Source organism: Amblyomma americanum, chromosome 1 (genome assembly GCF_052857255.1).
Source record: "Amblyomma americanum isolate KBUSLIRL-KWMA chromosome 1, ASM5285725v1, whole genome shotgun sequence".
Lineage (NCBI taxonomy): Eukaryota > Metazoa > Arthropoda > Arachnida > Ixodida > Ixodidae > Amblyomma > Amblyomma americanum.
In genome coordinates, this window is record NC_135497.1 from 446,458,220 (window position 1) to 446,483,924 (window position 25,705).

At 45.3% G+C, this 25,705-nt stretch overlaps 1 protein-coding gene across 1 annotated transcript in view; it reads right to left on the bottom strand.

Moving 5' to 3' along the window:
• Positions 1 to 25,705, bottom strand: part of wds (WD repeat-containing protein wds) — a 95,335-nt gene that overhangs the window by 17,770 nt on the left and 51,860 nt on the right. Inside the window, exons 9-13 of the mRNA XM_077650586.1 lie at positions 21,051 to 21,097; positions 18,759 to 18,834; positions 6,867 to 6,900; positions 4,564 to 4,638; positions 894 to 981 (exon numbers count right to left, since the gene is read on the bottom strand). Of these exons, the coding sequence (XP_077506712.1) occupies positions 894 to 981; positions 4,564 to 4,638; positions 6,867 to 6,900; positions 18,759 to 18,834; positions 21,051 to 21,097 (320 nt within the window). The remainder of the gene's footprint in view (positions 1 to 893; positions 982 to 4,563; positions 4,639 to 6,866; positions 6,901 to 18,758; positions 18,835 to 21,050; positions 21,098 to 25,705) is intronic.

Sequence of the window (25,705 nt, forward strand, 5' to 3'; positions counted from 1 at the left end):
CGAACCAAGATGCAGCATGGAGGAAGGTTTGGCTGCAAAGCATTAGCCGGGTTGATTTTGACCAAACGTGGCTGTCGTGGCTAGCTAAGGGAGCGCTTCCTCGCTCGTCACTCATCTTATATGCTGCCACTTACTGTGTATGGATGTTATTCTTTCACCCTGCTAAGAGCCGCATTTTCATGCCGAGTTTTTTCAACTTTCGTGGCGGACCTTCCATGAAGTTGTACTTGGTCTTAACTGTATCTTTTGAATGCATCGACATGCTTAACGAAGCGATGATGGTACTTAGACAAGAAGGGGCACTTAATGGCTCAATGTCTGACAATAATGGAACCATCCAATCAAAATGGCATTTAGACATTCTCTCTTGATGCTTTGGCAGTCAGTCACTATATAACAAGTACAAATTGTGACAAAATACGAGCTCAAAAGCTCGAACGATACCTAGCGACAGCACTTACGCCGAAGTGCATCTACTAGTTCAGCACCGCATGGTCGATAGAAGAGAGAGTGAGCGGCGGTGTAGGAAGAGGCGAGAGGAGATGGTGGCATCAGTCTCAAAAATGATTTTTGTTTAGTTCTCATGCCTGGCCTGAAATGTTTCTACAGACAATTCTGCACATTTCGGTACATTGCGCCTTCTATATGGAAATTTCGTAGTATTGAGCAGACATGTATCAATGTTAGCAGTGCAACTTGCTCTGGTAAGAAGCAACAATTCGAATAAACATTAACGTCTACTTAACCTCATAATAGGGCATTCATTGCTTGCCATGCTAACTACGCTCTGATTCCAGAGCCATGCGATATTCTGATTCGTCTACACTACTGTATACTTCTGCCCCAACTCAATGGCAGCAAATCCTGTGTGAGCCTTGTCCAAAAGCACATACCTGTGTGTCCCTGCAGCTTCTGCATGACTTCCTTGGTCTGTAGGTTCCAAATATACACACAGTTGTCCTCTGATCCTGACACGATCCACTGCACACACACAATGTAGCACATTATTCGCAAGCACGTTATTCAGTCAATATCAGAATGAGTACTCTGCACAACTTGATGGCCATTAGGCCCAGCTACATGGCCTCCAGAGCCTCAAATGCCCTGGAATTGAGACTTCCTGCTATGCTATGAAACACACAGCACGTGTCTTCATACAGTAAAGGCTGCCTTGAACGAAACTTTTTACATTGCAACAAGAATGTTTTTTCACAGTATCCCTTGGGAGAATCCCATGCACATAATATTATGCTCCAGTTTTAGGCAGGTATGGCACAAATGATGCACAAAAATAAGCTTTGGCGCCGACACAAGAAAAATACGCAACCATTACTACTGGCTGGAAATGAAGGACTGAGAATTGAGGTCAGGAGAATCTGCTCTCAGTACAGCCCATGCAAAGCGGTGGTGGCTGTGGGCATGTGCGGCACTTTGATCTGCATAGTGTTGCATAAGAAGCAAGTCATTTGACAACAGCATTGCACTCATGCACGCTAGGATGCAACACGAGAAAAAGTGCCAAAAGCATGCTTCATTTGCTAGAGCAGACCAAACAGCCCCTAGCACCACAGCAGTGGAGATCCATGCCAAAGCGCTGGAACATTAATTACAGCACACGTGAGCTTCTTGCACTGTGAAGGAAGGCAGAGCAGGAGAAGGATTATTTCATTATAAAGATAAAAACCTTCCCTGAAGGGCTCCTCAGTCCAAGAGCCCTCTGGCCTTCCCCTCCAGCCTAGCTCAGTTAATCAGGAAGGCGATTGCATTAGACCTTAAGTGAAAACAGCTCCCATGCCCTTGCCTCATCATAATTTTACTTTGTTGCAAGGAAAGGCAGAGTGGGCATGTATGTATATACTTTTTCACTACTCTTGGAGAAGCTGATGATTTTGGGCTGTAAGCCTAATCCTCAACTCATTCTTGATCCATGAACACAGCCCAGTGCTCAATATAGCAGTGCCCTTCAGCCTCTTTGTTTTTGGTCACTCCTGTTTTGTACCTTTGGTTTTTCTTAAATTTCACCTCCACAAGTTTCTCTCCCCAACTGCCAAGTACAGTCCACCAAGCCTTATTAGCTCGGGCCAATTTGCTGAAATCTTTATTTTATTTTGCTGAATAAAGGCACTATTATAATTATCAGTAAAAGTGTGTTTATTCCCTAAATTTTTTTAAGTGGACTTCCCAGTAATTTAGAACACCAAATGGCCTTCTTTGTAGCTTTGCACACTATACAGCCATCAGTTAGCAAGGAAGATGATACAGGCAAACTAAACACAGACATAGTGACCATTGTATCAGCAGCCCTTCCACTGGTCACCAACATAAACAAAGCAGTTATCTGCAGTGAAGCAGTAGTCTGAAGTGCAGTGCAGTGAGGTGCAGTAGTCTGCAGTGAAGCTTCACCCACATCCAGGACCGTCACGTGGAATTGTTCTGTGACAAAAAAGTAGTCCGTAGGTAGAACTTTTTAGTGCAAAAGCACTACTTCACGAGTTCTAACCAGCTCACCAAGTTTGTGTGAAGATTGACCATAAAAGGCGACCTTGGCAAAATCTAGCGTAGCAACAGCCCATGCACAAATCCAACAAATATTGCCCCAACTGGGTTTTGAACCCACGGTGCCGCAAACAGATCAGCGTTGCTGGCCCCTGCACAAGGGCACTATGCTAGCGCCGCAGCCGATCGCGCCTCATGTTAAACTGCAACACACACTCGCGCTGTGCATTGCGCATCGTCTTCACCAACCTCCTTCTGTGGCAAGAACAGATCAGATATCAGCTTAACCTCGATCAGAGCTGAACCCGAGTCTGTCGTCACCAGACGTGCCGACGACCCAGCAGAGCAAAACCATGAGCCAACCTGCCCAAACATATGCTTTTGCACATCTACTCAGTTTAGCTGCATTAAAACCCTACGATTTTTATTCTTGTTAACAAAACAAGAACCTAATTACAAGACGAAATTATAAGCTCAAGAATTTTGGCGCCTCTGACTTGTTTGATGGAGTCAAGCATAAAAATGCTAATTTCGTTTACAGTTTTGCTTTGTCAGAGGAGTAATAAAGGACACTGCAGACCATGGCCCACTGTTACCAACGGGTTTTTTTTTATGTTGCATCCTACTATAGAGCTGCCGACCAATGAAAGAATGAAACGCTGTCTCTGCCCAACATACAAGATTCAAGGATTTGAATGTATGAAGCTTGTGGTAAAGCATGACAAGTCTTTTTGCGCTAGCATTTAAAATGGTGACAAATGCCAATTAAAGCCACTCACAGCATCGGAGAAGTGTGGAGAAGTTCAGTGATGACATCATTGTTGCCGAGATTTCAAATTTTTGCTACCTTCGCCTGCATCCTGCTCTGCATTGCCCAATGTCACCAAACGACCCTCCGCGGTGGGGTTTTGCCTTCAGTGGTATTGTTTTTTTTTTCCTTTGAGCAAATGTTTCTGCTTTGGAAATATACTGCTGTGTAAGATGACATCATCATGGGGGCCCTCTGCCTGGCGCTGTGCGCTGTAGAGTAGCATGAACACTACTGCAGCTTTATTCAGCTATTACATAACCATTTCAGACGCTAGTACCAAAAGATCTAGCAGGCCTTACCTGCAAGTTTCACACATTTGATCTATTTAAGCTCGCTGAATTCTAGAAACTCTTTAGCTACCCTTTAACATGTTCACTGTGTCATGGGTCACTGGTAGGTCACATTGCGTATGCAAGCTGTGTGGTCATGGATACTGGTCGCACGATGAAGCCATGGGAGAGCTCAGCAAGTTTTAAACAGCCCACGAAAAGCAAATACAAGGCGGCTATTGCCATCTGTTGGTAGCTTAAAGCAGCTGGTCTTGCCAGTGGGTCACTGGTGGGTCATGTATACCGAAGAAAATATAAGGGTGGCCTACCAGTGAGCTACGATCCACAGGGCTCCAAAGATTGCTGCTGCAGTGACCGTGTTAAGGAGCACATTGGCATAAGCAATTCCTTGTTACTACTGTGCCTCTGTCCTTTCTCCAAACTCTAGTCTCCACACACTCGTCACTCCAACTAGCTCAAAGAAGCATTTTGGCAGTGGTAGCCCCAGTTCTTTCCCTCCCCTGTGTAGCACACTTGGATCACACCAATTCTCGTTGGTCAGACGGCAACACTGCAAAGTTTAGTGTTATGACAGAATTATTACAATGCTACAGGAATAACAACTATGCAATAAAACTCCACAAAACACACACGACACACCACCAGTTCTACCCAGCCACTAGGATAAGCGGAGTAGTAGCTAGTACAGAGAGGAAGCAATCAACACGTCCATGCACAGAGCCTCTGAGACAGGCTAGGAAACACCAGAAAAATCAAAATGGGTTCAGCGATGGCTGTTCTAACTGCCTTTCATCACATTCAATCCACTTGGTGGTACTTAATGCCTGCCTTCCATCTCAACATGTGTTGTCACTTCTGCCAAGTGCTTATTTTGCTTCCCTCGCTGGCATGTAACGCCATGTTACCAGCTTTTTCAACATGTTGCAGAAAGACAGCAATGCTGACATTAACATGAGGAGCTCTCACCTTGCCACCAGTCACAGAGAAGTTTGCAAAGATGCAGTACTTTTCATTCTTGTGGCCCGTGTAAGTCTTCAGACACTGCACAGACAAAAGAGAGAAGTGCGCAGTAGTGAGGCACGACAAGGCTGCTGCAGTGCAATGTGCCACCCTTCTGACCCCGGGGAAGAATGGGGCATGTGCCACAGCCTCACACCCTTTGTTTCTACAGACCACAAAGGACAGCACAGAGATTTTCCATTCGCCCAATTAACTGAACTTCCCTTCTCCCCCTTATCTCCCACCACACATGTGGGGCCGCCAAACAGGGTTTCCCTAGTTGATCTCCCTGGCTTTTGTTTTTCCCCTCTCTCTTAATAGTCTGCACACTGAGATATTCCCCTCCATTGTGCCCACAAACTTAGGGTACATTTATGACCAGCCTGGCACTCGGTGTCAAGAGCAAGCAAAACTTGCCCCTGCCGAAATACTGCAGTGCTCACACTTGACACACTCCACACCCAGTGCAACCGCAGTGATGCACTAGATGTTTACAGATAAGGGGCCAAGCCCAAATTCCTCTCTGCACTCCCAATGGCTCGCAGCGAGCAACCATTTTTTCTGCCAGCACAAATCGGTGCCGCACTGATCGCACTTTCCGCCCCATTTTTTGCCAGAATCATAGCTGCGGCAGCAGATTTTGCTCACTCTTGACACCAAATGCCCAAACTGAATAGCTATTAGACTGGTATGTGCCCATTGCTGTTGGTTGCAGTTGCCATCAGTCCCCATTAAACCAGTGCCCAGGAGACAGCAGCACTATTATCTAGTCAGACCTGAAGAATTGTCAGTGTTAATCCAAACGCATTTCTCTAGACTGGGTGTTCCCATGAATGCACACAAAAAAAAATTTGCACCCGTAGGCCCAATAGTCCTTCCTCCGAGTTTTCTCCATGCTCTCAGTCACGGGTCTCTATGGCTTCAGAAACATGCAACAATGCCTGATGACACAAGTTTAGTTCAATACATGCAAGACAGAGTGCATATCCAATCAAAATTACAAATAATCTCATGGTAAAACACAAAAAACATGAGAGATATTTGGCCGCTGAGAGCGGAAAGTCAATTTAGACAAAGCAACCAACTTGAAAGGCTGCTCAGAGTGCTCCTATTCCAGCATGATTCTTGAAAGGGATACCACCATAACTCAAATTGTAACACGCACTCGTTTTTCATGGTCCGAAAAAAAAAAAAAAAAAAGAACGCAATGCCTTTGATGGTAATGCGCACAAAATTTTTCATGCTTCGATAGAGAAATGCATCTTCTCATTTAAAACATCCAACCTTTATTGCGACTGCTTTGATGTCTTGATGAAGTAAACTAAGTAAATATCACCGCTGCCTCACTCGCCTTTCCTCACATGGCCGGCAAAACTATCGTCCCTGCTTGTTGCTCTCATTGGCCCGAAGCATTTTCATGCTCAGTGCCGTCCATGGCATTTGAAATTCCGCACTTCTTGAAAACGCTGTTGACTACAGCAGAAGACCCACAAATGTCCCACAGTGAGGCAGCATGTTTCATCCTGTCGCTTGCCGTTTCTCGAAACCATCCTTTTTCGGCCATTGAAACCCTTCCAAGTCGATTTGCTGGCAGCAATCCTGTCTATCTGCTTCCGCCAATCATGCACACAAGTTTCAGGAGCCCCAAACAACCATGATGCGGTTGTAGTGAACTCTGCGCACCTTTGTAACCGACGCTTCCGTGGTGGCTCAAGCTCAGGTCGGTGCTTTGCAAACAGGACAAGTCAAATGCTCGAAAAGGCCTATTGGCACCCACAACTACGGTGGCAATATAGCGATATTGATGCATATGAAATACCAAGCTGCCGTTTTGCGGTGCCAACGACAACAGGGTGTTGCAGACGTGGTTCGATCTTCACGCACGATTCTAATGCGCATGTCATTTTTAGAATATTTTTCCCCCAAAAAAATGGTGCGCACTAGAGCTGAGTAAATACAGTACCATGAGGAAGAACAGTAAGTACTCTCCAACTCCAAATAGCGCTTAGGCTGCAGTAGTGATGTATTTTTTAAAAACTCCGTAAAAGACAAATGTGCGTTACAGTAAGCAGGGTCTGATGAGAATAAAATATCCACAAACATTTCAAACTTTTCAGAAAAGAAATGCAGTTTCAGGACAAGAATTCTGTTCAAGTAAGACCCCTAGCTGTTTTAATAAGCACTGAGCTTGCTGCATGCCAGATATGTTACCAGAAAATACCACTATGATGATACAGGGGCAAAAGAGAAAATTCCTAGCAGCAACTTACTTTTCCCTTGCTGTAGTCCCACAGCTTCAATGTGCTGAAATCAACAGAGGATCAAAAAGTCACACATCTGGACTGGACACATGGCAATGTGTACCAAACCTCATGATATGGCTGTCACATGTGGCCAGTGGTCGGTCACTCAACATGCGCTCAATCTTAGACACCTTTTCGACCTGTGGCCGAAAGGGGGCCCTTTATCTTCCCATATATCACAGTTTTTCATCGAGCAAGCAGCAAGAAGAGCCAAAATCACAAAGACACCCTAAGGTGACAGGGAAAAAAAAAAGGTGCAAGAGCAAATGCTTTGCACCAATACAAATCTTGGGCGCGTTGGCAATACAGTAGCAGCTCGTTAATTTGAACTCAAACGGGACCAGAAATTTGTTCGAATTAAGCAAAGTTCGAATTATCGAAAGCAGTCACATCTAGACTCGTTATCGTGAGCTAGGCGCTACTACATGTTTGTGGCGGGCATATTCTGAAAATTAAATGCATCCGGTCCTAATGGTAAATGAAATAAACTAATTGGCCAGTTATGCGCCAGAAACAAGTACTGGAATGCATTCGCGTGAGCAGCGAGCTTTAGTGCAGGAATATATGACACTATTTAAGCTCCAAAACATTTTGGGAAAGGGTTGTCAGAATTAAAAGCAATCAACTAAGTGCATTTGCTTGCGTTTCTTCTGCCGAGACTCCATCAGCATCATCTGCAGCTTGTCCATAGCTCCTGCGCGACGTCAGAGTTCTCACTGACAGAGAACTGGCGTGCTGCAAAATCGAGCACCGACGCTACTTCATGTGCACTTGGCGGTGGCACAGTCTCGTCGCCGCCGTCGGACTCATCACTGTCGACTGTTCTCACTGCACGTGAGCCTTGAGACGTCTGCTGGGAGCATGCAGCCTCAATTATGTCGGTGTCACTCAAGGGCTCCAACATCTCCATGCTGCTGACCACGTAGCTCATGCTCGCGGCACACACAAAACACGTCATCGCCCGAACTACCATACTACATTGTTTACACCATGTGATCGTGACCCAGCGACCGCGGCACAACGACAACCTGGAACGGCTCGCGTGGAAGCATCAGCGGCGTGGACAAGTGGTCCGGCAGCGAAAACCTGCTACGGCATGCACCGGAACGTGGGCTCCATGAGCCTCGTGCAGACTTTTTTTTTCTTTTCCGTTGTTTTACATCTCTGGTAAATTTGGAGCGTGTTTTACTCGCTATGGGCAACTTCTATCTATGAGGAGCAGTTGTCAGTCAGTGGCTCCTAGTTCGAATTAACCGCAGTGGATGCAGACTTGTTCGAATTATGGGAGTTTTTTCCCATTGAAATACACAGGGCTGTGCCGGGACTTGGGTGTCAGTTAGAATTAACCGTAAGTTCGAATTTACGAGCTTTAACTCTACACACTGGCCGCCTGCTAATTCATTCCAACACACTTCTTCAGAACAGTCACCCAATAACAATGCACTCATGTAAGGTGGCTGTTTCACAAATGTCACAAGCACAGCACGCCTGCAGAACAGAGATTTAGAAAGACGGCTAATGCAGGTAAACCACAGGCTCTATTAGTAGCCATGCACTGAAAGCGTTGTTAGGCACCGTATTTATTCACGTAATGACCCACTCACATAAATAACCCATCTCCCACTTTTGCAATCAGAATTTACAGTACCTTTTATTTTTAAACCTAGTGTAAAAAATACGAATCTGACCTTCAGGACTGGTGCTCAGCATATTCGCTTTATCACAATTGGCCACCGTTGTCGACTATCACAAAATCGTGAGATCGCGCCGTGATGCAAATACCTTTTGAAGTGAACGATTCTAAACACTGGTGTCATGAACGCGGGTGACATGGGGACACAACTTGCCGACCACGTGCTTTTGTTATGACAGATGGATGGACAGACGGTTGGATGGACGTATGCGAAATTTTGACTCTTACAAAAAAATATCTGATGAAAAGTATTTTTCTCAGCTGAACCCTCTCCCCAAATCGACGCCAACTTTTCTAGAAAAAAAAACAAGTGGGTTCATTACACGAACAAATATGGTACTTTTACCATTTCCTGTTGTGCGACACCATCTCACCCCTATCACGGCAGAGCACATGTACAAGGCCACGCAGTGCTGCCACCTGAGCTAACAAGGGTTGCTTTACAATATGAAGCTGGAAACCAAATGTCTGCTGCAATCACAAATTCTACCCCCTTCTTTTCAAAATGCACCTGTTGATTATGCCACTCTCATTTCATGTGCTTTCTAGGCGTGATAAATTTGCAGCCAAATTATTGGGAAGGCTTCGAGGGGCTGAGCGGCACCTCAAGCTGCATTTAGTGGCTTTTTTTCCTTTGGCCCTCTACATGTCAACATAGGCACAGAGATGAGCACCACACAAAATGTGCACGTGCAAGAGCTACGTGCAGGGAACCATTCGGCCAAAACAACCAGGCAAGCTCCACTGCTGGCATGTTTTTCCAAAAGATGTTATGTCGTTAAGTTATACACGGGCTATGAAAGGGCTCTAGATTTAATTTCAACCATCTGGGGCTCCACAACGTATCACACAGAACACTGGAATCTTTGCATTTAGTCTCCATCAGAAATGTGGTTGCCAAGACCAGGACCTGGTCCCGCGTCCTTGGGGTTTTCCAAAAGAGAACCCGCACTGACTCAGACGGCACAGCTTACACAGGCAAGTGCCCTTCAAGTTCTTTCATTCCTTGCAACTAGTGATACCAATTGGACAAGAAAAGTCTCCTGCCATCATCATCATCATCATCATCAGACTGACTGCGACCACTGCAGAACAAAAGGTCTCTCACGTGTCTCTCCAATTAACCCTGTCGTTTTCCAGCTCGGGCCCCCTTATCCCTGAAAACTTCTTAATCCCGCCTGCCCACCTAACTTTCTGCTGGCCTCTGCTACGCTTGCTTTCTCTTGGCATCCAGTCCGTTACCCTTAACTGCTATTGGCTATGTTTGCCTCCACTTTGCATGCTCTGCCCATCTCCTTTCTTCCTCCTGATTTCGAATACGATGCCATTAACCCACGTTTGTTCCTTGAACCATTCTTCCCTCTTCCTGTCCCTTAACGTTACACCTGTCATTTTCCTTTCCATAGCTCGCTGCGTTGTCTTCAATTTAAGTTGAACCTTTTCATTAGCCTCCACCTTTCTGACCCATAGGTGAGTATCTATACTTTTCTTTTGAAGGATACTGTAAATTGCCATTCACGATCTGAGAGAACCTGCCATATGCACACCTATTTCTTGACAGTTTTCCTAACTCATAAAATGTGTGCTCCCTCAAAGGACAATAATAGTACAAATGGGATTAACAGTATTTACAATGACAAGGCAGCTCGTAAACAGACAGATCTGAAGATAGGCCTCAGAGCAGGCTTTTGAGTAATTTCCAGCACAGACTCATACAGCACAGCTCATACTTAAAGCTAGCTTTGAGCTTTGTAATAATTTTTTTATATTAAAGATATTTTGAAAGAACTGAAAAAAGGGGGAAGGAGCTACAAGCAGTTTATTTTTCCTCCAAGCACCTAGTTGAAGCTTCAAGAATTGAGCAGTTACCGTGAAAAACCGGAATATAGGTCGAACTTTTTAAAAAAAAAATGGTACAAAGTCGACCTCCATCTTGTATACCGGTCATTGGCAGAAAAAATACGAAGTCTTGCAACAATGGGCGACTGAACACAACAGCTTCCCTCCATCGTCATCAGCAGCAGTGGCGCCATTTTGCATTTCCGTAATTGCAAAGCTATTTTGGTTAGAGGCTGCTTTTTCACATTTTGTTTCAAAATGAGCGGAAGCCGTCAGCAATTCACCGTCGCCTTCAAGGAAAACGCGATTGAGTATGCAGAACCTCACGGCAACCTGGCAGCACAGCGATAATTTGGAGTATCCGAAAAGAGCATTCAGTACAGGCGGAGGCAGAAGCTGTGTATTACAACTTGCAGTAACCAGAAGAAAACATCATTTCGTGGGCAGACAACAGCGTATGCAGAATTGGAAGGAAAGGTTGTGCTGCCTGCAAAATCGCTGCCAGTGACTGCCTATTGCATCCGTGTGAAAGCGGTAGAGATGCAGACCGCAGCGGATCCAGAATTGGAAGGAAAGGTCGCGCTGCGTGCAAGATCGCTCGCTGTGACTGCCGAATGCATCCGTGTGAAAGCGGTAGAGATCACGCGTGCCTCTAGGCTCACGAGGGCGCAATTCAAGGGCTCGCCATCCTGGGTGCGGCGATTCATGAAGAGGAAGGGCTTTGCTCTACGGCACCGTACTTGTGTGTGCCAGAAACAAACACGCAAGTCGATGGGCGCGCGATACTGTTAAAAAATTGGCCGGGTGTACATACGAGCAGCATTTAAATGAAAATAAATACTGTCACCATTGTGCAACCTGTTGAGTCGCATTTGTTTCAAGATAAGGGTGTCTTTCGGTACTGTTTCCACTGAAAAAGATTTTTTTCATTTTTAGAATTGGTTAGTTGGGGGTCGACCAATATTCCGGTCCGACCTATAGTCCGGCTTTTACGGCAATTCCCTGGATCCCGGGGTCATCGTACAGAGGCCAACCCAATGGCATAACCAGAGACGGCTAAAAAACACTTGCTGGATGACCTTCCCTGTATGCTCTCTATACCTGGTGGCTGAAAACGAGTCACGTTTCAGGGCATCTAGCAAGCTCTTCTTTTTAAGTTCACTGTCGTTTCCACATTTTCCCTATTAAGTCAATATTCCCTGACCATCGAAGGGGTGGCAAAATGTATTGGTCAATGATAATGGGCAGCATGCATGATCCATTCACAAAACTGCTTACTGAAACTGAAAAAGCTGCAATGAAAAGATTTGCTTGTTCCAGACAGCTGACTTTTTCCTGAAGGAGGTCCAGCTCCAAGCTACGACTTATGAAGTGATCGTTATTTCTTGTCCTCCAGCTCTTTAAACTCTTTCACTACCACGTCATAGGCCATCGGTCATATATGAACGACATTTCGAACCTGCTGCCAAAAATTTAAGTCGGCGCTCCTGGATAAGCTGCACCATCTAGTTTGCTTCTATTACAACATCTCTTTGGTTTCAGTTTTGTTTTCTAACACGAGAAGGTGACGTGAAAAATGAAACTTTGGCCGGACTGCGTTCGCGATCATGGTGTCTGCTGCATCGCAGGCTCCTTGAAGGCTAACGGCTACACTGTGCACTTCTGTCGGTTCTTGTGCTGTTTCTTTTGAGCAGCTGTGGTGAGTTAGCTATGTGGAATGGTCAAATTTCAGTTCCTATTGCGAGACTTTTCTCAGAGGCCCGGAACATCAGTGCATAATCCCGCGAGCTACGTTTTACCGTTCACATTGCATTTTATGTAGTGGGCTTCATTTGTAAATGATGAGGGTGGTTTTATTTGGTGCTTTGGGGTCTCTGCGACATGTGCCAAGATATTTTACTACACGCACCCGCAAAATTTTATTATGATGATGTCAAGGAAAGCTACGCCCCCTTTTCACCCATAAAACCCATTCACTACCAACCCCCCTAAAAAAAAAAATAGAGAAAAGGAGGAACTGCAAGCTTTGCTATAATAAACAGAACTCATCACCATCAACATCATCAGCCTAACTGCACCCACTACAGGGCAAAGGACTCGCCCATGTCTCTCCAATTAACCCTGTCCCTTGCCAGCTGCGGCCACCGTATCCCCAACAAGCTTCTTAATCTCATCCTCCCACCTAACTTTCTGCCGCCCCCTGCTACGCTTACCTTCTCTTGGAATCCACTCCGTTACCTTTAAGAACCAGTGGTTATCTTGCCTTCGCATTACATACCCTTCCTAAGCCCATTTCTTCCTCTTTATTTCGACTAGGATATCATTAGCACGCGTTTGTTTCCTCACCCACTCAGCCCGATTCCGGTCTCCTAACGTTACACCTATCATTTTTCTTTCTATAGCTCGCTGCGTTGTCCTGAACTTAAGCTGAACCCTTTTTGTTAGCCTCCACGTTTCTGCCCCATAGGTGAGTACTGGCAAGATACAAGTGTTGTATACTTTTCTCTTGAGGGATATTGGTAACCTGGCATTCATTTTCTAAGAGAACCTGCCATATGCGCTCCATCCCATTCTTGTTCTTCTAGTTATTTCCCTCTCATGATCCGGACCAGCAGACACTACCTGCCCTAAGTAGACGTAATCCCCGACCACCTCCGTCACCTCACTGAAAAATTGTGAACTGCGGTTCCCTTGCTAGACTGTTGAACATTACTTTGGTTTTCTGCATGTTAATTTTTAGAACCAATATTCTGCTCTGCCAGTCTAACTCATTGATCATGATTTGCAGTTCATCTCCTGAGTGACTGAGCAAGGCAATGTCATCAGCGAATCGCAGATTACAGTCCAGCCCGCTTATAACTAACATGAACGTCACGTGGCGTCCGTTCGTTATATCCCGAAATTCGTAGTAAGTGGACCAAAGCTTTAAAGACATTTGCTTGTCAAAACACAAAATTTTTTCTTTGCAAAAAAGTCCGTGATGGACATCTGCTTTTGCAGCGCAGATCAGATGAGGGAGGTTTCCTGTTCATTTAAAGCAGAAGCGTGCACTTCGCCGAGACCCTTGGCATTAGTGAGTTGTCTGAGGCTCTCTATGTAGCCCATTGCTACAGGCGCGCTTATGGGTGCTGGCTCCGTAGTTTCATCCTCATCCGATTCCTCTGCGTCACTCTCGTCCCGCAGTTCAGAAACGATGCCCTTGTTCATGCACGGTTCCGCGGTGTCGGCGTCGTCATCGACAGAAATAAAATCATTCCAACCAATGTCATGACCCCCCATGCCGGAGTCGACGACCCGCTGCCACAATTCACCGCCGGGTTGGTCATCTTTCGAAGCATCAGGCTCGGCTGCCGACGATGCCGGCTCTGCGGAAGCAGTTCCGCACGCAAGTGGCCGTCACCTCCGCCCTGGCCGCTATCATCATCTCTACCGCTAAATACAGTGGAAATGGGCATGGTGTTCCCGTCCACCATCGCGAATTACAACCAGAGCCCGAGATTTGAACGATGCCAACGAAACGTCCACACCACAACAAGAGTGACAAAAGCGCGCGATGTGTAGACGTGCAGCCAACGTACACAGGCGGCAATCAAGCCAATCAAGCTAAAGATATACAGACGCACAGCGCCAGCAGAGAGACCAATGAGGGGCGTCCATGAGCGTCAGTGCAGCCACCTCTTGGCTCCCACGGAAGGCCTGCTTCACGGAGGGTGGCCTCCGCGATCGGCACCGGCGGCGGCGCGATTGATCGTGGAGGCCACGCGCGGATTTGCAGGAGAGTGAGGAGAGGGGAGCGGAGTTGCGAGGAGGGGCGGGAGGGCGATCTCGGAAGGCGCGTCGGCGGGGAAAGGGGAGCTCGCTTGAGAGCGGTGCGAAACGGGGCGGGCAGTATGCCTGCGATGAGGCTCGGGGAAACAAGCTGCACGCCGGGCACAAAAAGGGGGTCGGAAGCAGGCTATCTCGCGTCGTAGCACCGGGTTTGCACCGTCCGTTCGCTGTAACCGATCAGCAGGGCTTAATGACGGTCGTTATACATGTGATTTTTTGTGCCACTGAAACAATGTACATTTTGACGGTCATGCAGGTCTCGTTCGTTATAAGCGAAAGTTCGTTTTAAGTAGGGCCGTTATATGTGGGCTCGACATTTAGGTATTCTCCATTAACTCTTATCCCCAACTGTTCCCAATCCAGGCCTCGGAATACCTCCTCTAAACAGGCAGCGCGCATTGGCGAGATCGTGTCTCCCTGCCTGACGCCCTTCCTTATTGGAATTTTATTGCTGATTTTATGGAGGACTATGGTGGCTGTGCAGTTGCTATATATATCTTCAGTATTTTCAAATAAGGCTCTTATACACCTAGATTCCGCAATGCCTGTATGAGTGCTGAAGTTTCCACTGAGTCGAATGCTTTCTGGTAATCAATGAAGGCTATATATAGGGGCTGGTTATATTCTGCGCATTTCTTTATCACCTCATTGATAGTGTGAATATGGTCTATTGTGGAATATCCGTCACGAAAGGCTGCCTGATCATTTGGTTGATTGAAGTGTAACGTTGGCCCAACTCTATTAGCGATTACCTTAGTAAATACACCTCGTAGGCAATGGACAGTAAGCTGATCGGCCTGCAATTTTTTAGGTCCTTGGTGTCTCCTTTATTATGAATTAAGATAATGTTAGCATTCTTCTAAGCTTCTGGTATGGTTGAGGTCATGAGGCATTGCGTATACAGGGTGGCTAGTTTTTCTAGCGCAATCTCCCCTCCATCCTTCAACAGATCTGCTCTTACCTGATCCTCACCAGCTGATTACCCCCTTTTCATTGTTTCTAAGGCTTTCTTTACTTCCTGTTTCGTTACTGGCGGGATGACCCATTGCTGTGTGCTACTGCCTCTCTCGTTAACGTTCTGATTACATTGGTTACTGTATAGATTTGTGTAGAAGTCTTCAGCTACTTTAGCTATCTTATCAATATTGCTAATGACATTGCCCTCTTTGTCTCTTAGCGCATACGTCTGGTTTTTTACCTATGCCTAGTTTCCTTTTCTCCGCTTTTAGGCTACCTCTGTTCTTTAGAGCATGCTAATGCAATCTGTAGCACATCCCACATCTGCCTCCACTTCACGTCCTCACGCGACTGCTTTCTCTAGTGGCAGAGCAGTCATATCCCCTCACTTCAAAGGCTACAAAAAGTGCAATGTATTATGTGGACAGCTGAAAATCACAAGAATGGTAGCTAAGAACATGTGCAATGTTTTGCATATTTCAAATTTTTTTGTAATCAACTTCTGGCTCAGTGCAGCGGTGTATTTTTGCTTTGCTTGTATTGTATTTTTGTGTTACCAGCATACTTATCCAACAATTTTCTTTTAACGTCTCGCACACACAGCTCCAGTGTTTTTCTCATCTGGAAGTATAACCAGTAAGGTACAGTTGGAAGTTTTATAATACACAGTGTATTTAGCACTTTTTGAGGAAAATTTTTACTTTGAAACACTCAAAATCAGCCATATTTTCACAGCAGTGAAAGAGTTAATATGGGGGCTACCCTCTTCCTTTTCTTTTAAGCATTTCCACAAAGTATGTCAAAATATAAAATTGTTCATTATGAAGCAGATAAGAGCAATAGAAATCAGCTGCAAATAGAACCCAACTGTGCAGTAGACAGCTTCATATTGAACAACTCCTGGGAAATTATGTGAATGACATAATCCAGGAAACGCATTTCCAGAAAATGTAGCTACAAAGGGAGCAGACACTGCACACACTGTGCACAAATACAGCAATATCTCGTTGATACGTTTTTAACAAGTTGAGGGAAAAATGTATTATCCGGGAAAATGCATGATCCAAGCGCCTAATTTTGAAAAATGTAACTATTGAATGAGGTATAAAGACATTTATTGACAATTTCACTTCATAAAAACATCGATTAGCATTTCTTGGCACAAGATCTGAACAGATCCTTTCCTAGTGTTCTCAGAATTCAGTCTGCATTTGCGCTGTCTTAAGTGTGGAAGGAACTTTGTAATGCATCTGGTCCATCGACGGCAATGACGAAAGTAACCAAAATCTCTTCCTCATTTTTGGTTGCTTCACCCCTTTGCACCTAAGTACTGCAGGGAAGCCACCGTGGCAGCTGACTGTCGCAGCGTTTGTTCCCCAGACCCGGCCCAATAGTATGTACGCGCATCGCTGTAGTTGATCTAGACACTTTGCCCCCTTGCCCTTATGTACAGCGAAGAAACCTCAGCAATTCTCCTCTTCATGACACATCCCAAAAAAAACCGCTCTCACGGATGCTAGCGTGCCATTGTTGTTCATTGTTGTTGGTGGTGGTGGTGGTGCTTCGCCTCCTCGCATATAGGCACCGCAGAGAAGCCACCATAGCGGGTGATTGCCACTGCATTCCAGCTCTTCATATCTCACGGGTCCTTCCATTCGGCCCATTCGTACGTTTGCACACATGCAGTTGGTCAATAAACGTATCACACGATCATAATTTGCCAAATTTTAAACATAGTAGCCGGGAAATCGTGTTATCCAGAAACGTATAAACAGGGAGAAATACAGTGCATCTCTGGGACATTTTTACTGTCCGCGATTTCGAGCGCATGAACTGGGAAATCATATGAATCACAAACATATCAACGAGATTTTACTGTATTTAACCCCCCCTCCTTATCATTTATCATATCGTAACACCTATCAGGCATCACATTTTGAGGGAGGGGAAATCGTGTAGAATGGGTACAATACATACAAAGAATAACTATGTTTAAGACAAAGTTTAAAAGATAGTTTAATTCAATTATTATATGACAAGGGAGCTACTGAATGCTGCCATGAAACACTAAGCTGCCCAACATTTTCTGCAAGTAGAGATGCTCTTCTCATCACAGTTCAGACAGAGAAAAAGGCGTATTTCCTGTCAGTGACTGATGCGGCTAGCCATCCTCTCACTGGTGCAACTCACTCAAATGGTGCGTTGCTGCATAACGCAAGGTGACGGGTAAAAGGGACAGACAGCCTCAGCTTGGGCTGCATTGCAAGCGAGACCTTTACGGAGACAACCCCTCTCATACTCCCTCCCTTGTGGCCCCAAGAGCCCCAGCTCAAACTGTGGGATGGCACACCAAACAATGCATTCTTGACGAGGCATGGGCCTTTTAGCCCTTGCGTATCGGTTTTGCCGCACTGCAAGCCCCGGCAGCAACGGGCGCATAAATGCTGTTATATTTAAACTAAGAATCAGCATGGCGATTTCAGCAACAGTTTTTTACCTTCTCAGCACAGCAAGAGTACCTCACTGACTTGAGCTTTCAGATTTGGGAGTTTGTTAAAATCATGCTCACAAGTTTTCAACCTGCATTAATGGTTCACAAGAGCGGTGGTCATATCCGATGGGATTATGTGTGCTTTCACAGAAGAAACACACAGCTTCAGACCGAACATCAAGGAAATCACCGAAACGACATGCTCGTCATGCTTGCAGGGGCATCACATATCACACACTATACTCATTGCACTGCCAGAGGTTCTTCTTTCGGGCTTTCGACAAGGCTCCCTTAAACAAGGAGGCTGACACAGGCTGGCTGGGTCATCACCAGCTAAAAGCACCGTTTTTCCCGCCCTTTCCCTGACGGCAAGCCTTGAACAGCAACATAGCCACAGTACAAGCACAAGGTGATTTTCACAAAAAGTAGCAAATTATTACAACCTTGGCATCATAGCTTCAGCCACAAAGCAACCAGTCTGCATCTGTTTCGGTTTCCACCACGTCGCCTACGAGATTGACACAGCCCGCCAGCAAGCTTTTCAGAACGATTTTAACAGCACAGTAGGGTAGCGTGGTGCCTTGCATGAGAAAACCAATAGTGCACAAATTGTGCATGCTGCTTGTTCTGGCTTTTTCCATGGAAAATGCTTTTGAACATAGCTACGTTTGTTTATCTGCACCAGCCCAAACTTAGTGAACAATATGGCAATCACTACAGTACCCAACAATATGTGTACTGCTCACTTCATGGACGACACAAACAAGACACCTAAAATGGGGAGGATGTCACACCTTCTACTTATTCACCGCATAAAGATGTGATGCTAATGCGAATGGCCTGCGTGCCAGGCACTCACAGTACCGGGGAATTGATGGCAGACCATTGTGTTAATTTCAGTCAGAAGGTTTGCCTGACTTAGGCAATTTTTTGACGGTATCCCTGACAATTCCATGATTTTTCCAGCCGCACAAAATTCCCCTCACAATTCCAGGTATCCCACGTTGCTAGACACCCTGAATCATATGATTCCATACAGTCGGACACTCACTTGTCCAGGGTGGCTGCCAGGATGTACTTCCCATTTGGAGAGAACTTGACAAACGAGACGGGTGGGTTGTCATCATCTACAAAGAGAGGAAGCCATGTCTATTAGCCCATTGAAATGAAGCAGCTTAGATATTTAGGTTCAAAAAGTTCTACCTTGCATGTCAGTGCTTTGAAATTCAATTAACTATTCTTACATGCAAGCAATCTTAAAGGTGCACTACAGTGGATTCTGAGCTCGTCTTTTTACCCCGGGAAATCAATCTACACACTTCAAGCATTATTATAAACTGAATTATCGTCTTCTGCGGCCGATTTCCTTAATAAATCGAATTCAACGTCATGACTCCCACCTCTTTTTTTTAACTCACCTACGAAAGTAGGAGACAACCAACGCGTGGAGTGCCTTTCAGCCAGCTGATTTCGCTTTTATTTTGTTTTTTAGGTTTTCACGAATAAATAGTTTCTTCTCAGAGAACATAGCTGCAAATCAGGCCCACAGAAATAAAAATACACGTGGGATCTTTGCTTTATGTATGACTCCGTCAAAGGCAGAGTGGCAAGCTGCCACGCGACTGGCTGAGAGGCACTCCACGCGTTGGTTGACTCCTCCCACTTTCATAGGTGGGTTAAAAAAGAAGGCAGGAGCCGGGACATTTAATTCGATTCAATAGGAAAATTGGCTGCACAGGACAACAATTCAAAGTTCTCAAGAATGCCTGGAGCCTGTAGATTGAGTTCTCGTGGTGGAAAGAAGAGCTCAGAATCCCCTTTAGTGCACCTTTCAAGGTGTCATAATTAAGCACAGCCCATGCCCTACAGCTATGAGCTCGTACATGCTGGGAACGCTCTGCCCATTTTTCTGTAGTCCTATGTATTCCATGCATTTCACTGTTTCACATTCCCCGCATTACATGTTTGCACACTGAACCTCCACACTTAATTTTTCTGACTGGTTTTCTCCATCGCTTCAGCATCATGAACCAGCCTCATTTGCCATCATGCCACACCCAATATAGTTTGAGAAAAACAGTGTACATTTCACACTCCAGCTGCCATGTCTGCTCAACTGACAGCACAAAAAAAACGCACTTCTCGGTTTATAAGGAAAGCTGCAAGCAAGTGGCCTGTGGTGGAGTAAACGGTAGCTTCATACCAACTACATTTATATGCTACTCCGACTCCTGGTTCTGCTTATTCTCAGAATCCTGGCATGTCTTAATTTGGTTGGTTTGGTTTATGGGGGTTCAACGCCCCAAAGCAACTCAGGCTATGAGGGATGCCAGAGTGAAGGGCTCCAGAAATTTCAGCCACCTGGGGTTCTTTAACGTGCACTGACATCGCACAGTACACGGGCCTCCAGAATTTCGCCTCCATCGAAATTCAACCGCCGCAGCTGGGATAAAACACGCGTCTTTCAGGTCAGCAGCCGAGCGCCATAACCGCTGAGCCACCGCGGCGTGCTCCTGGCATGTCTTGGCGCGACCCTATGAGCAATATTACAACGCATCCACATCACATATTCCCGACTAAAATCAGCTAATTAATACATGAGTGTGCTTAGAATGTTACAGCATGCTCTACTGATGTTCATAAAGTTGCGCTGATATTTCGAAAATATGCAAGATGCTGTAGCTACTGCAGTCAGGGACACAATCAGCATCTCTCATCTGTATCCACCTTCCTGAGAGGCAAACTGGGCCAACACACCACAGAGTCAGGCTGAGTTTTGCTTGTCAGAGGAGTTCGCTGCGCACAAACGCACTGGAGTGCAGGATGGAAAGCACACTACGCACAAGTCTCTCTCAAAATAACCCTAAATCAGCATTCAATTGCAAACAGTTGGGCTAACTGGAGCCACTTGTGTTTATCATCTGTCACGAGGGTACTGGTCATGGAAGTGAAAGTAGGATCACTCCACTTTCACTGTCTGCATACCTTTTGGACGACTATATGGACATCTTTCAACACCTTTCACTACAGGTTAGGTGGAGTCTCTAATGTGGAATGCCAAAGGTCAGCTATAAAAACCTAACCTTTTCATGTTGAAGCCATTATTAAGCAGCTTTCCTTCGAGTCATCTGATAGAAATTACAATCAGGTAGCAGCAAAACTAATGGCATGCCACTAAGTGCATCCTTTCCGGCTACTGGACATTCTTTCATCCATCGGCACTGCTACCAACAGCTGCTGCAACATGCTTCACAGTTTAACTCTTTAACGACCAAATGACAAAACAATAAAAGAAAAGAAAAAGCCCATTATTCCCACAGTATGCCAGCTACTGCACACTCACCTATCAATGTCTTCAAGCACTGACCCGATGCCGTGTCCCAGATGCGACTGAAAAAAAATCAAAAATGCTTTGCTCACCTCTTCTCGAGAAGGCAGAAACAGCGGTGCCGCAGCATGCCTCAGAGCACAAAAGGCAAGACAAGGCAAGAGTCTAGTGAGGACACAAGACAAACCACAATTTGAGCACATGCTTGCATAGTTACACATGGAAAGAAAACAAGTGAAATGGAGAACCAATACCAATAATCCCTATAGCTACAATGGACTCAGTAGTTGCAGCCTGACAAAGTCAATCACAACGAAAGCTAGGTGCAATGCTCATCCCACATTGCCCAATTTTTAATGCTGTGGCTGTGCACAAGTAATCAGAATACAAAAGTACATTCCCCTTACGTTTTAAAACGCACAGTTCCTTTGTGCTGACAAAGCTCTTATTGATCTTCTTGGTGTGTTGCTTCAGAATCAAACTGAGCATAAATCAACATAAACATCAACAGATTTGGCAAGTGGACCAAGAGTAAAATTCAAAGCAAGAAGACATCTTGTGCTATTGTCCACGACTGCACTTCCAAAACTTATGGTGCATGACATCACCAGAGAAAAAAATTTTGTGGTCCCTTTGCACATATCCTAGAATTAAGACAAGCAACTCGTGCCGCAGTGTGTGAACAGCACAGTGTACCCTTGAAGCTGAAGCTGTGTGCTGAAGTGGCAAGGGAAGTCTTCAGTGACGTCACACTTCAAAAACTTTTACCTTTGAAAGTACAGCTTCTCAAATCCTCTCTCTCAGTACAAGCATCGATTGCTATGCTCTTCTCTTGAACATAACACACACCCAGCCATTCCAATCTGCGAGGTCCCCCCTTGGACCATGTCGGATAGCAAAGCCCCATGGCTGTAAAAATAAATGCAATCTACAGATCCTAACCTTAAAATCTGACACTGTGCTTTGGACTCACACCCTAAGGGATATAGGAGTTCACACAGAGACAATTTTGCGAGAATAAAACCACGCACAACTGGCAGTTAGCAGGAGCTGAACGTACTCAAGAGTAGTGAACCATTATTTCAATAAGCTCGTGCTAATTACTGTACCTAGTTAGCAAACTAGAAAGAGAAACTGCCTTCTGTAAGAGCTAAATAGAGAAAAATTTAACATACACACATACACATGGTAATTTGTTAAGTGGGAAAAAGATAACAGAAGCCATGAATGGGTCCATCATGAAAATTCAAGCATGGTGAAATCAAGACATGAGAAAAGCATGCTATGGCACGGCAAGAATACATGTGGTGTTCTGACAGCTCTGGCTTACCAAGAGAAATGTGCTATGGCTCATCAAAAATTATATAGCACCGTAAGAGACAACAACCAAGAGCTGCACTTCGAAAGCCGGCATAGCAAGGAAGATGCATCATCACTGATTGAGAGCATGGATGACATTTCTGACAGCCTGGGCTTTGCGTGCACGCACAGAGAAGGAGCAAAAAAGGGACTCGTGCAGTGTCCTACTAGCACTGTAGCCAAGTTTCACTCCCTGTCCACTTCGCAAAGCCTTTTAACAGGAAACTCATCATCATCATCAGGACAAAGACCGCTTCCATATCGCTCCAATCAACCCTACCCTGTGCCAGCTGTGGCCATCAAATCCCCACAAACTTCCTCATCTCATCCGCCCACCTGACCCTCTGATGGCCCTTGCTACGCCTGCCCTCTCTTGGAATAAATACGTTACCCCAAGGGACCACCGCTTATCTCGCCTTTGATACATGCTCTGCTTATGCCAATTTGATCTTCTTGATTTTGGGTAGGATGTCATTAACTTGCGTTTGTCCTCTGACCCGCTCTGCTCTCTTTAGGCCTATCATTTTCCTTGTCACTGCTCGCTGCGCTGTCCTCAGCTTAATTTCAAGTCTTTTCATTGGCCTCCAAGTCTCTGCTCTACAGAAGAGTACTGGAAAATCACAATTGTATACCTCCTTCGTGAGGGATACTGGTAAGCTGCTATTCACTAACTGCCAGTGCCTGCCAAATGCACTCGACCCCATTTTTACGCATGTAGTTACCATATTTACTCACATAATTTGCACACTTTTCCTAAAATTAAGGCTTCAAAAAGCGGGTGCACAAATTACACATAGATGTGACGAACACGTCCTAAAAAACTTTACAAGGGTACCAACGTGCAATGTATACGATATATTGAAGCATATAAGTTGACCCCACAACTCATGCCCCTTGCTAACAAAAAGAAAGCAGACTACAAATATAAACTGATACTACATACCCCTCTCCCCCAACTCCCGCACCCACCCCAGACCCACGTTGTGTAGTTCTCCGTGTGATGGCATGACGGCTAGTGCGCCGCTCAAAGCAATCAACGCAAAATGATGCCGTCGCAAAGCCAGGAGTCAGAGGCAAATGGAGATATAAAGTGATAAAATGGCATCCTCGCACATGACCCGGCTGAGTAGCGGCAAAGAGAACAGCCAACAGTTCGGCAGTTTCAATTCAGGCACAACGCATGCTCCGGAGGTTACCAGGAGTTTGCTCTCACAGTCACTTGCATGGGAAAGCGACCGCCGGTGCGAGCGAGCCAGGTAAACAGCGTGCAATTGACTTTTCGTTACCGGAAACAATTTACAAACGAATCACTGACTTTTAACATCGTTCCATCGAAGGGATTTGTTTCTGGGCTAATTGGTGGATCATGATGCAAGAGAACTACAGCTGACATATAAATACCACACAGTAAAGAAGACACGTATACAAGCCTTGGGTACGTGTCTTCTTTAGTGTGTGGCGTTTATTTGACTGCAGTTCCCTTGCACCACTCACTCACCTTTCACAGCTGCATGTAGCAACACAGCCACGCCAATCTTCTGAAGCCTGCACTGCGCGCACCCGCATGCATGCTGGTGTGCTTGCGCAACAGGGAGTGCAGAATATGTGAGCAAAAGTGGTTGTTTTTTTGTAAATCTACGTAATAAATTAAGGGAATGCAAATTACGCCCAGGAACAAATTATGCGAGTATAAATACAGTATTTCGCTGTCGTGGTCTAGGTAAGTAATTACTACCTGTCCTAAGTAGATGTATTCCCCGACAACTTCCGATGCTTCACTGCATATTGTAAACCGTTGTGCCCTTCCAAGACTATTGAACATTACTTTACATTTCTTTATATTAATGCTTAGACGCATCATTGTACCTTGCCAATTCAGGTCCACGACCAAGCTTTGCAATTCCTCCCCTGAGCAAGGCAATGCCATGGCTCATCAATGACATGGCAACAGCGAACAGCCATGAACTAATAAATAACCATACACCAAACCATGACCAACCAAGTATTACTTATTTAAAAGTGAACCAATCAAATATTACAACCCTCACATGTACTAATTACATTATCAACTCTTAATCAAAACCAACCATAAGTTTGCTAACTCCCAATCACCTATAATCTGAGACTCCCACAAAATCGTTTTAACACAAGCTACCAAAGATCTAAAAAGGTTTACTTCAAGATACTATGCTAGTCTGAAGTGCAAAATAGACAAGATGGGGAGATCATGAGCATTCCTGGCCCACATGGTTTCATTACCTGCTGCGGTCTAAGATGGAGACATCAAGAAAAACAAAAGCATGGCATGTGTCAAGCTCAAGAGAACTGTGCTGCAGACAATGCCCACACTGGAAAAGAACTTCGTGCACATGCACTTACCCTTGCAGGTTTTGCTGCCAGATCTATCCCGTGCTGTTGACTAACTAATTGGGTGATGCTTGCGCGATATTAAAATTTTGGAAGGCTATATGTTTAACTCACATCTGTAACTTTTTAACAATTCAAGCTCACTGTCCTAGTCTCGCCTTGTACAACTGTACTATAGTCTGTTCTGCCACCAATACCTCGAACGGTACACCGCCATAGCTCGTTTCCCAACTAGCAATTAAGTGCTTTTTTGATCTAGTGATAGGTGAATGAATGAATCAAAGCACTGCCATGAGAAACAGTGGATGTCATAACAGAAGAAGCAGAGTCGGCAGAATGCAAAATTGGTAACCGATGTTTAGACAAGGCACTCGGGGAGAAAATGGCAAATGTGGTGGAGGATTTATGAGGACCACCACTGCAGGTGCATATCAGGGTCCACAGGTGGTAAAAGAGCACTCATTGTGAAGAGAACAACGTTACCTGCAAACAGAGATCCTGCGCAAAGGTGCATCCAGAAGATGCACCGATGCACCGCACAGGAACAGTAAACCACCAGTTTGCCTCTCACCTGTCTCGTACTGAAAGTGGCACCGCAAGAGAGCGTGCAAGGTGTGCCGCTTGCAACTGTCTCTGCTCATTATTTGCCAACTGTCGGCCTTGAGGTTAAGCCTCTGCTGCTCTGAGCAATCCTACCCTACATGCACGCCACACTCTCCTCCTGGGGAAAATGCCATACCAAAGCACTCAAGGAAAACTCTATGATGAATGAAATGTCACCAACCGAGAGAACTTGAAGAAGCACAACACAAAGAATGCTGTCAACTTATATCTGCGACAGGAGGTCGCTTGCCCATAGGGTTGAAAAATTCAACCGCAAAGAAAACATGGCTGCGGCTTGCCAAGCAGCAGATTCATAGGTTGTACTTTGGATGCGGATAAAC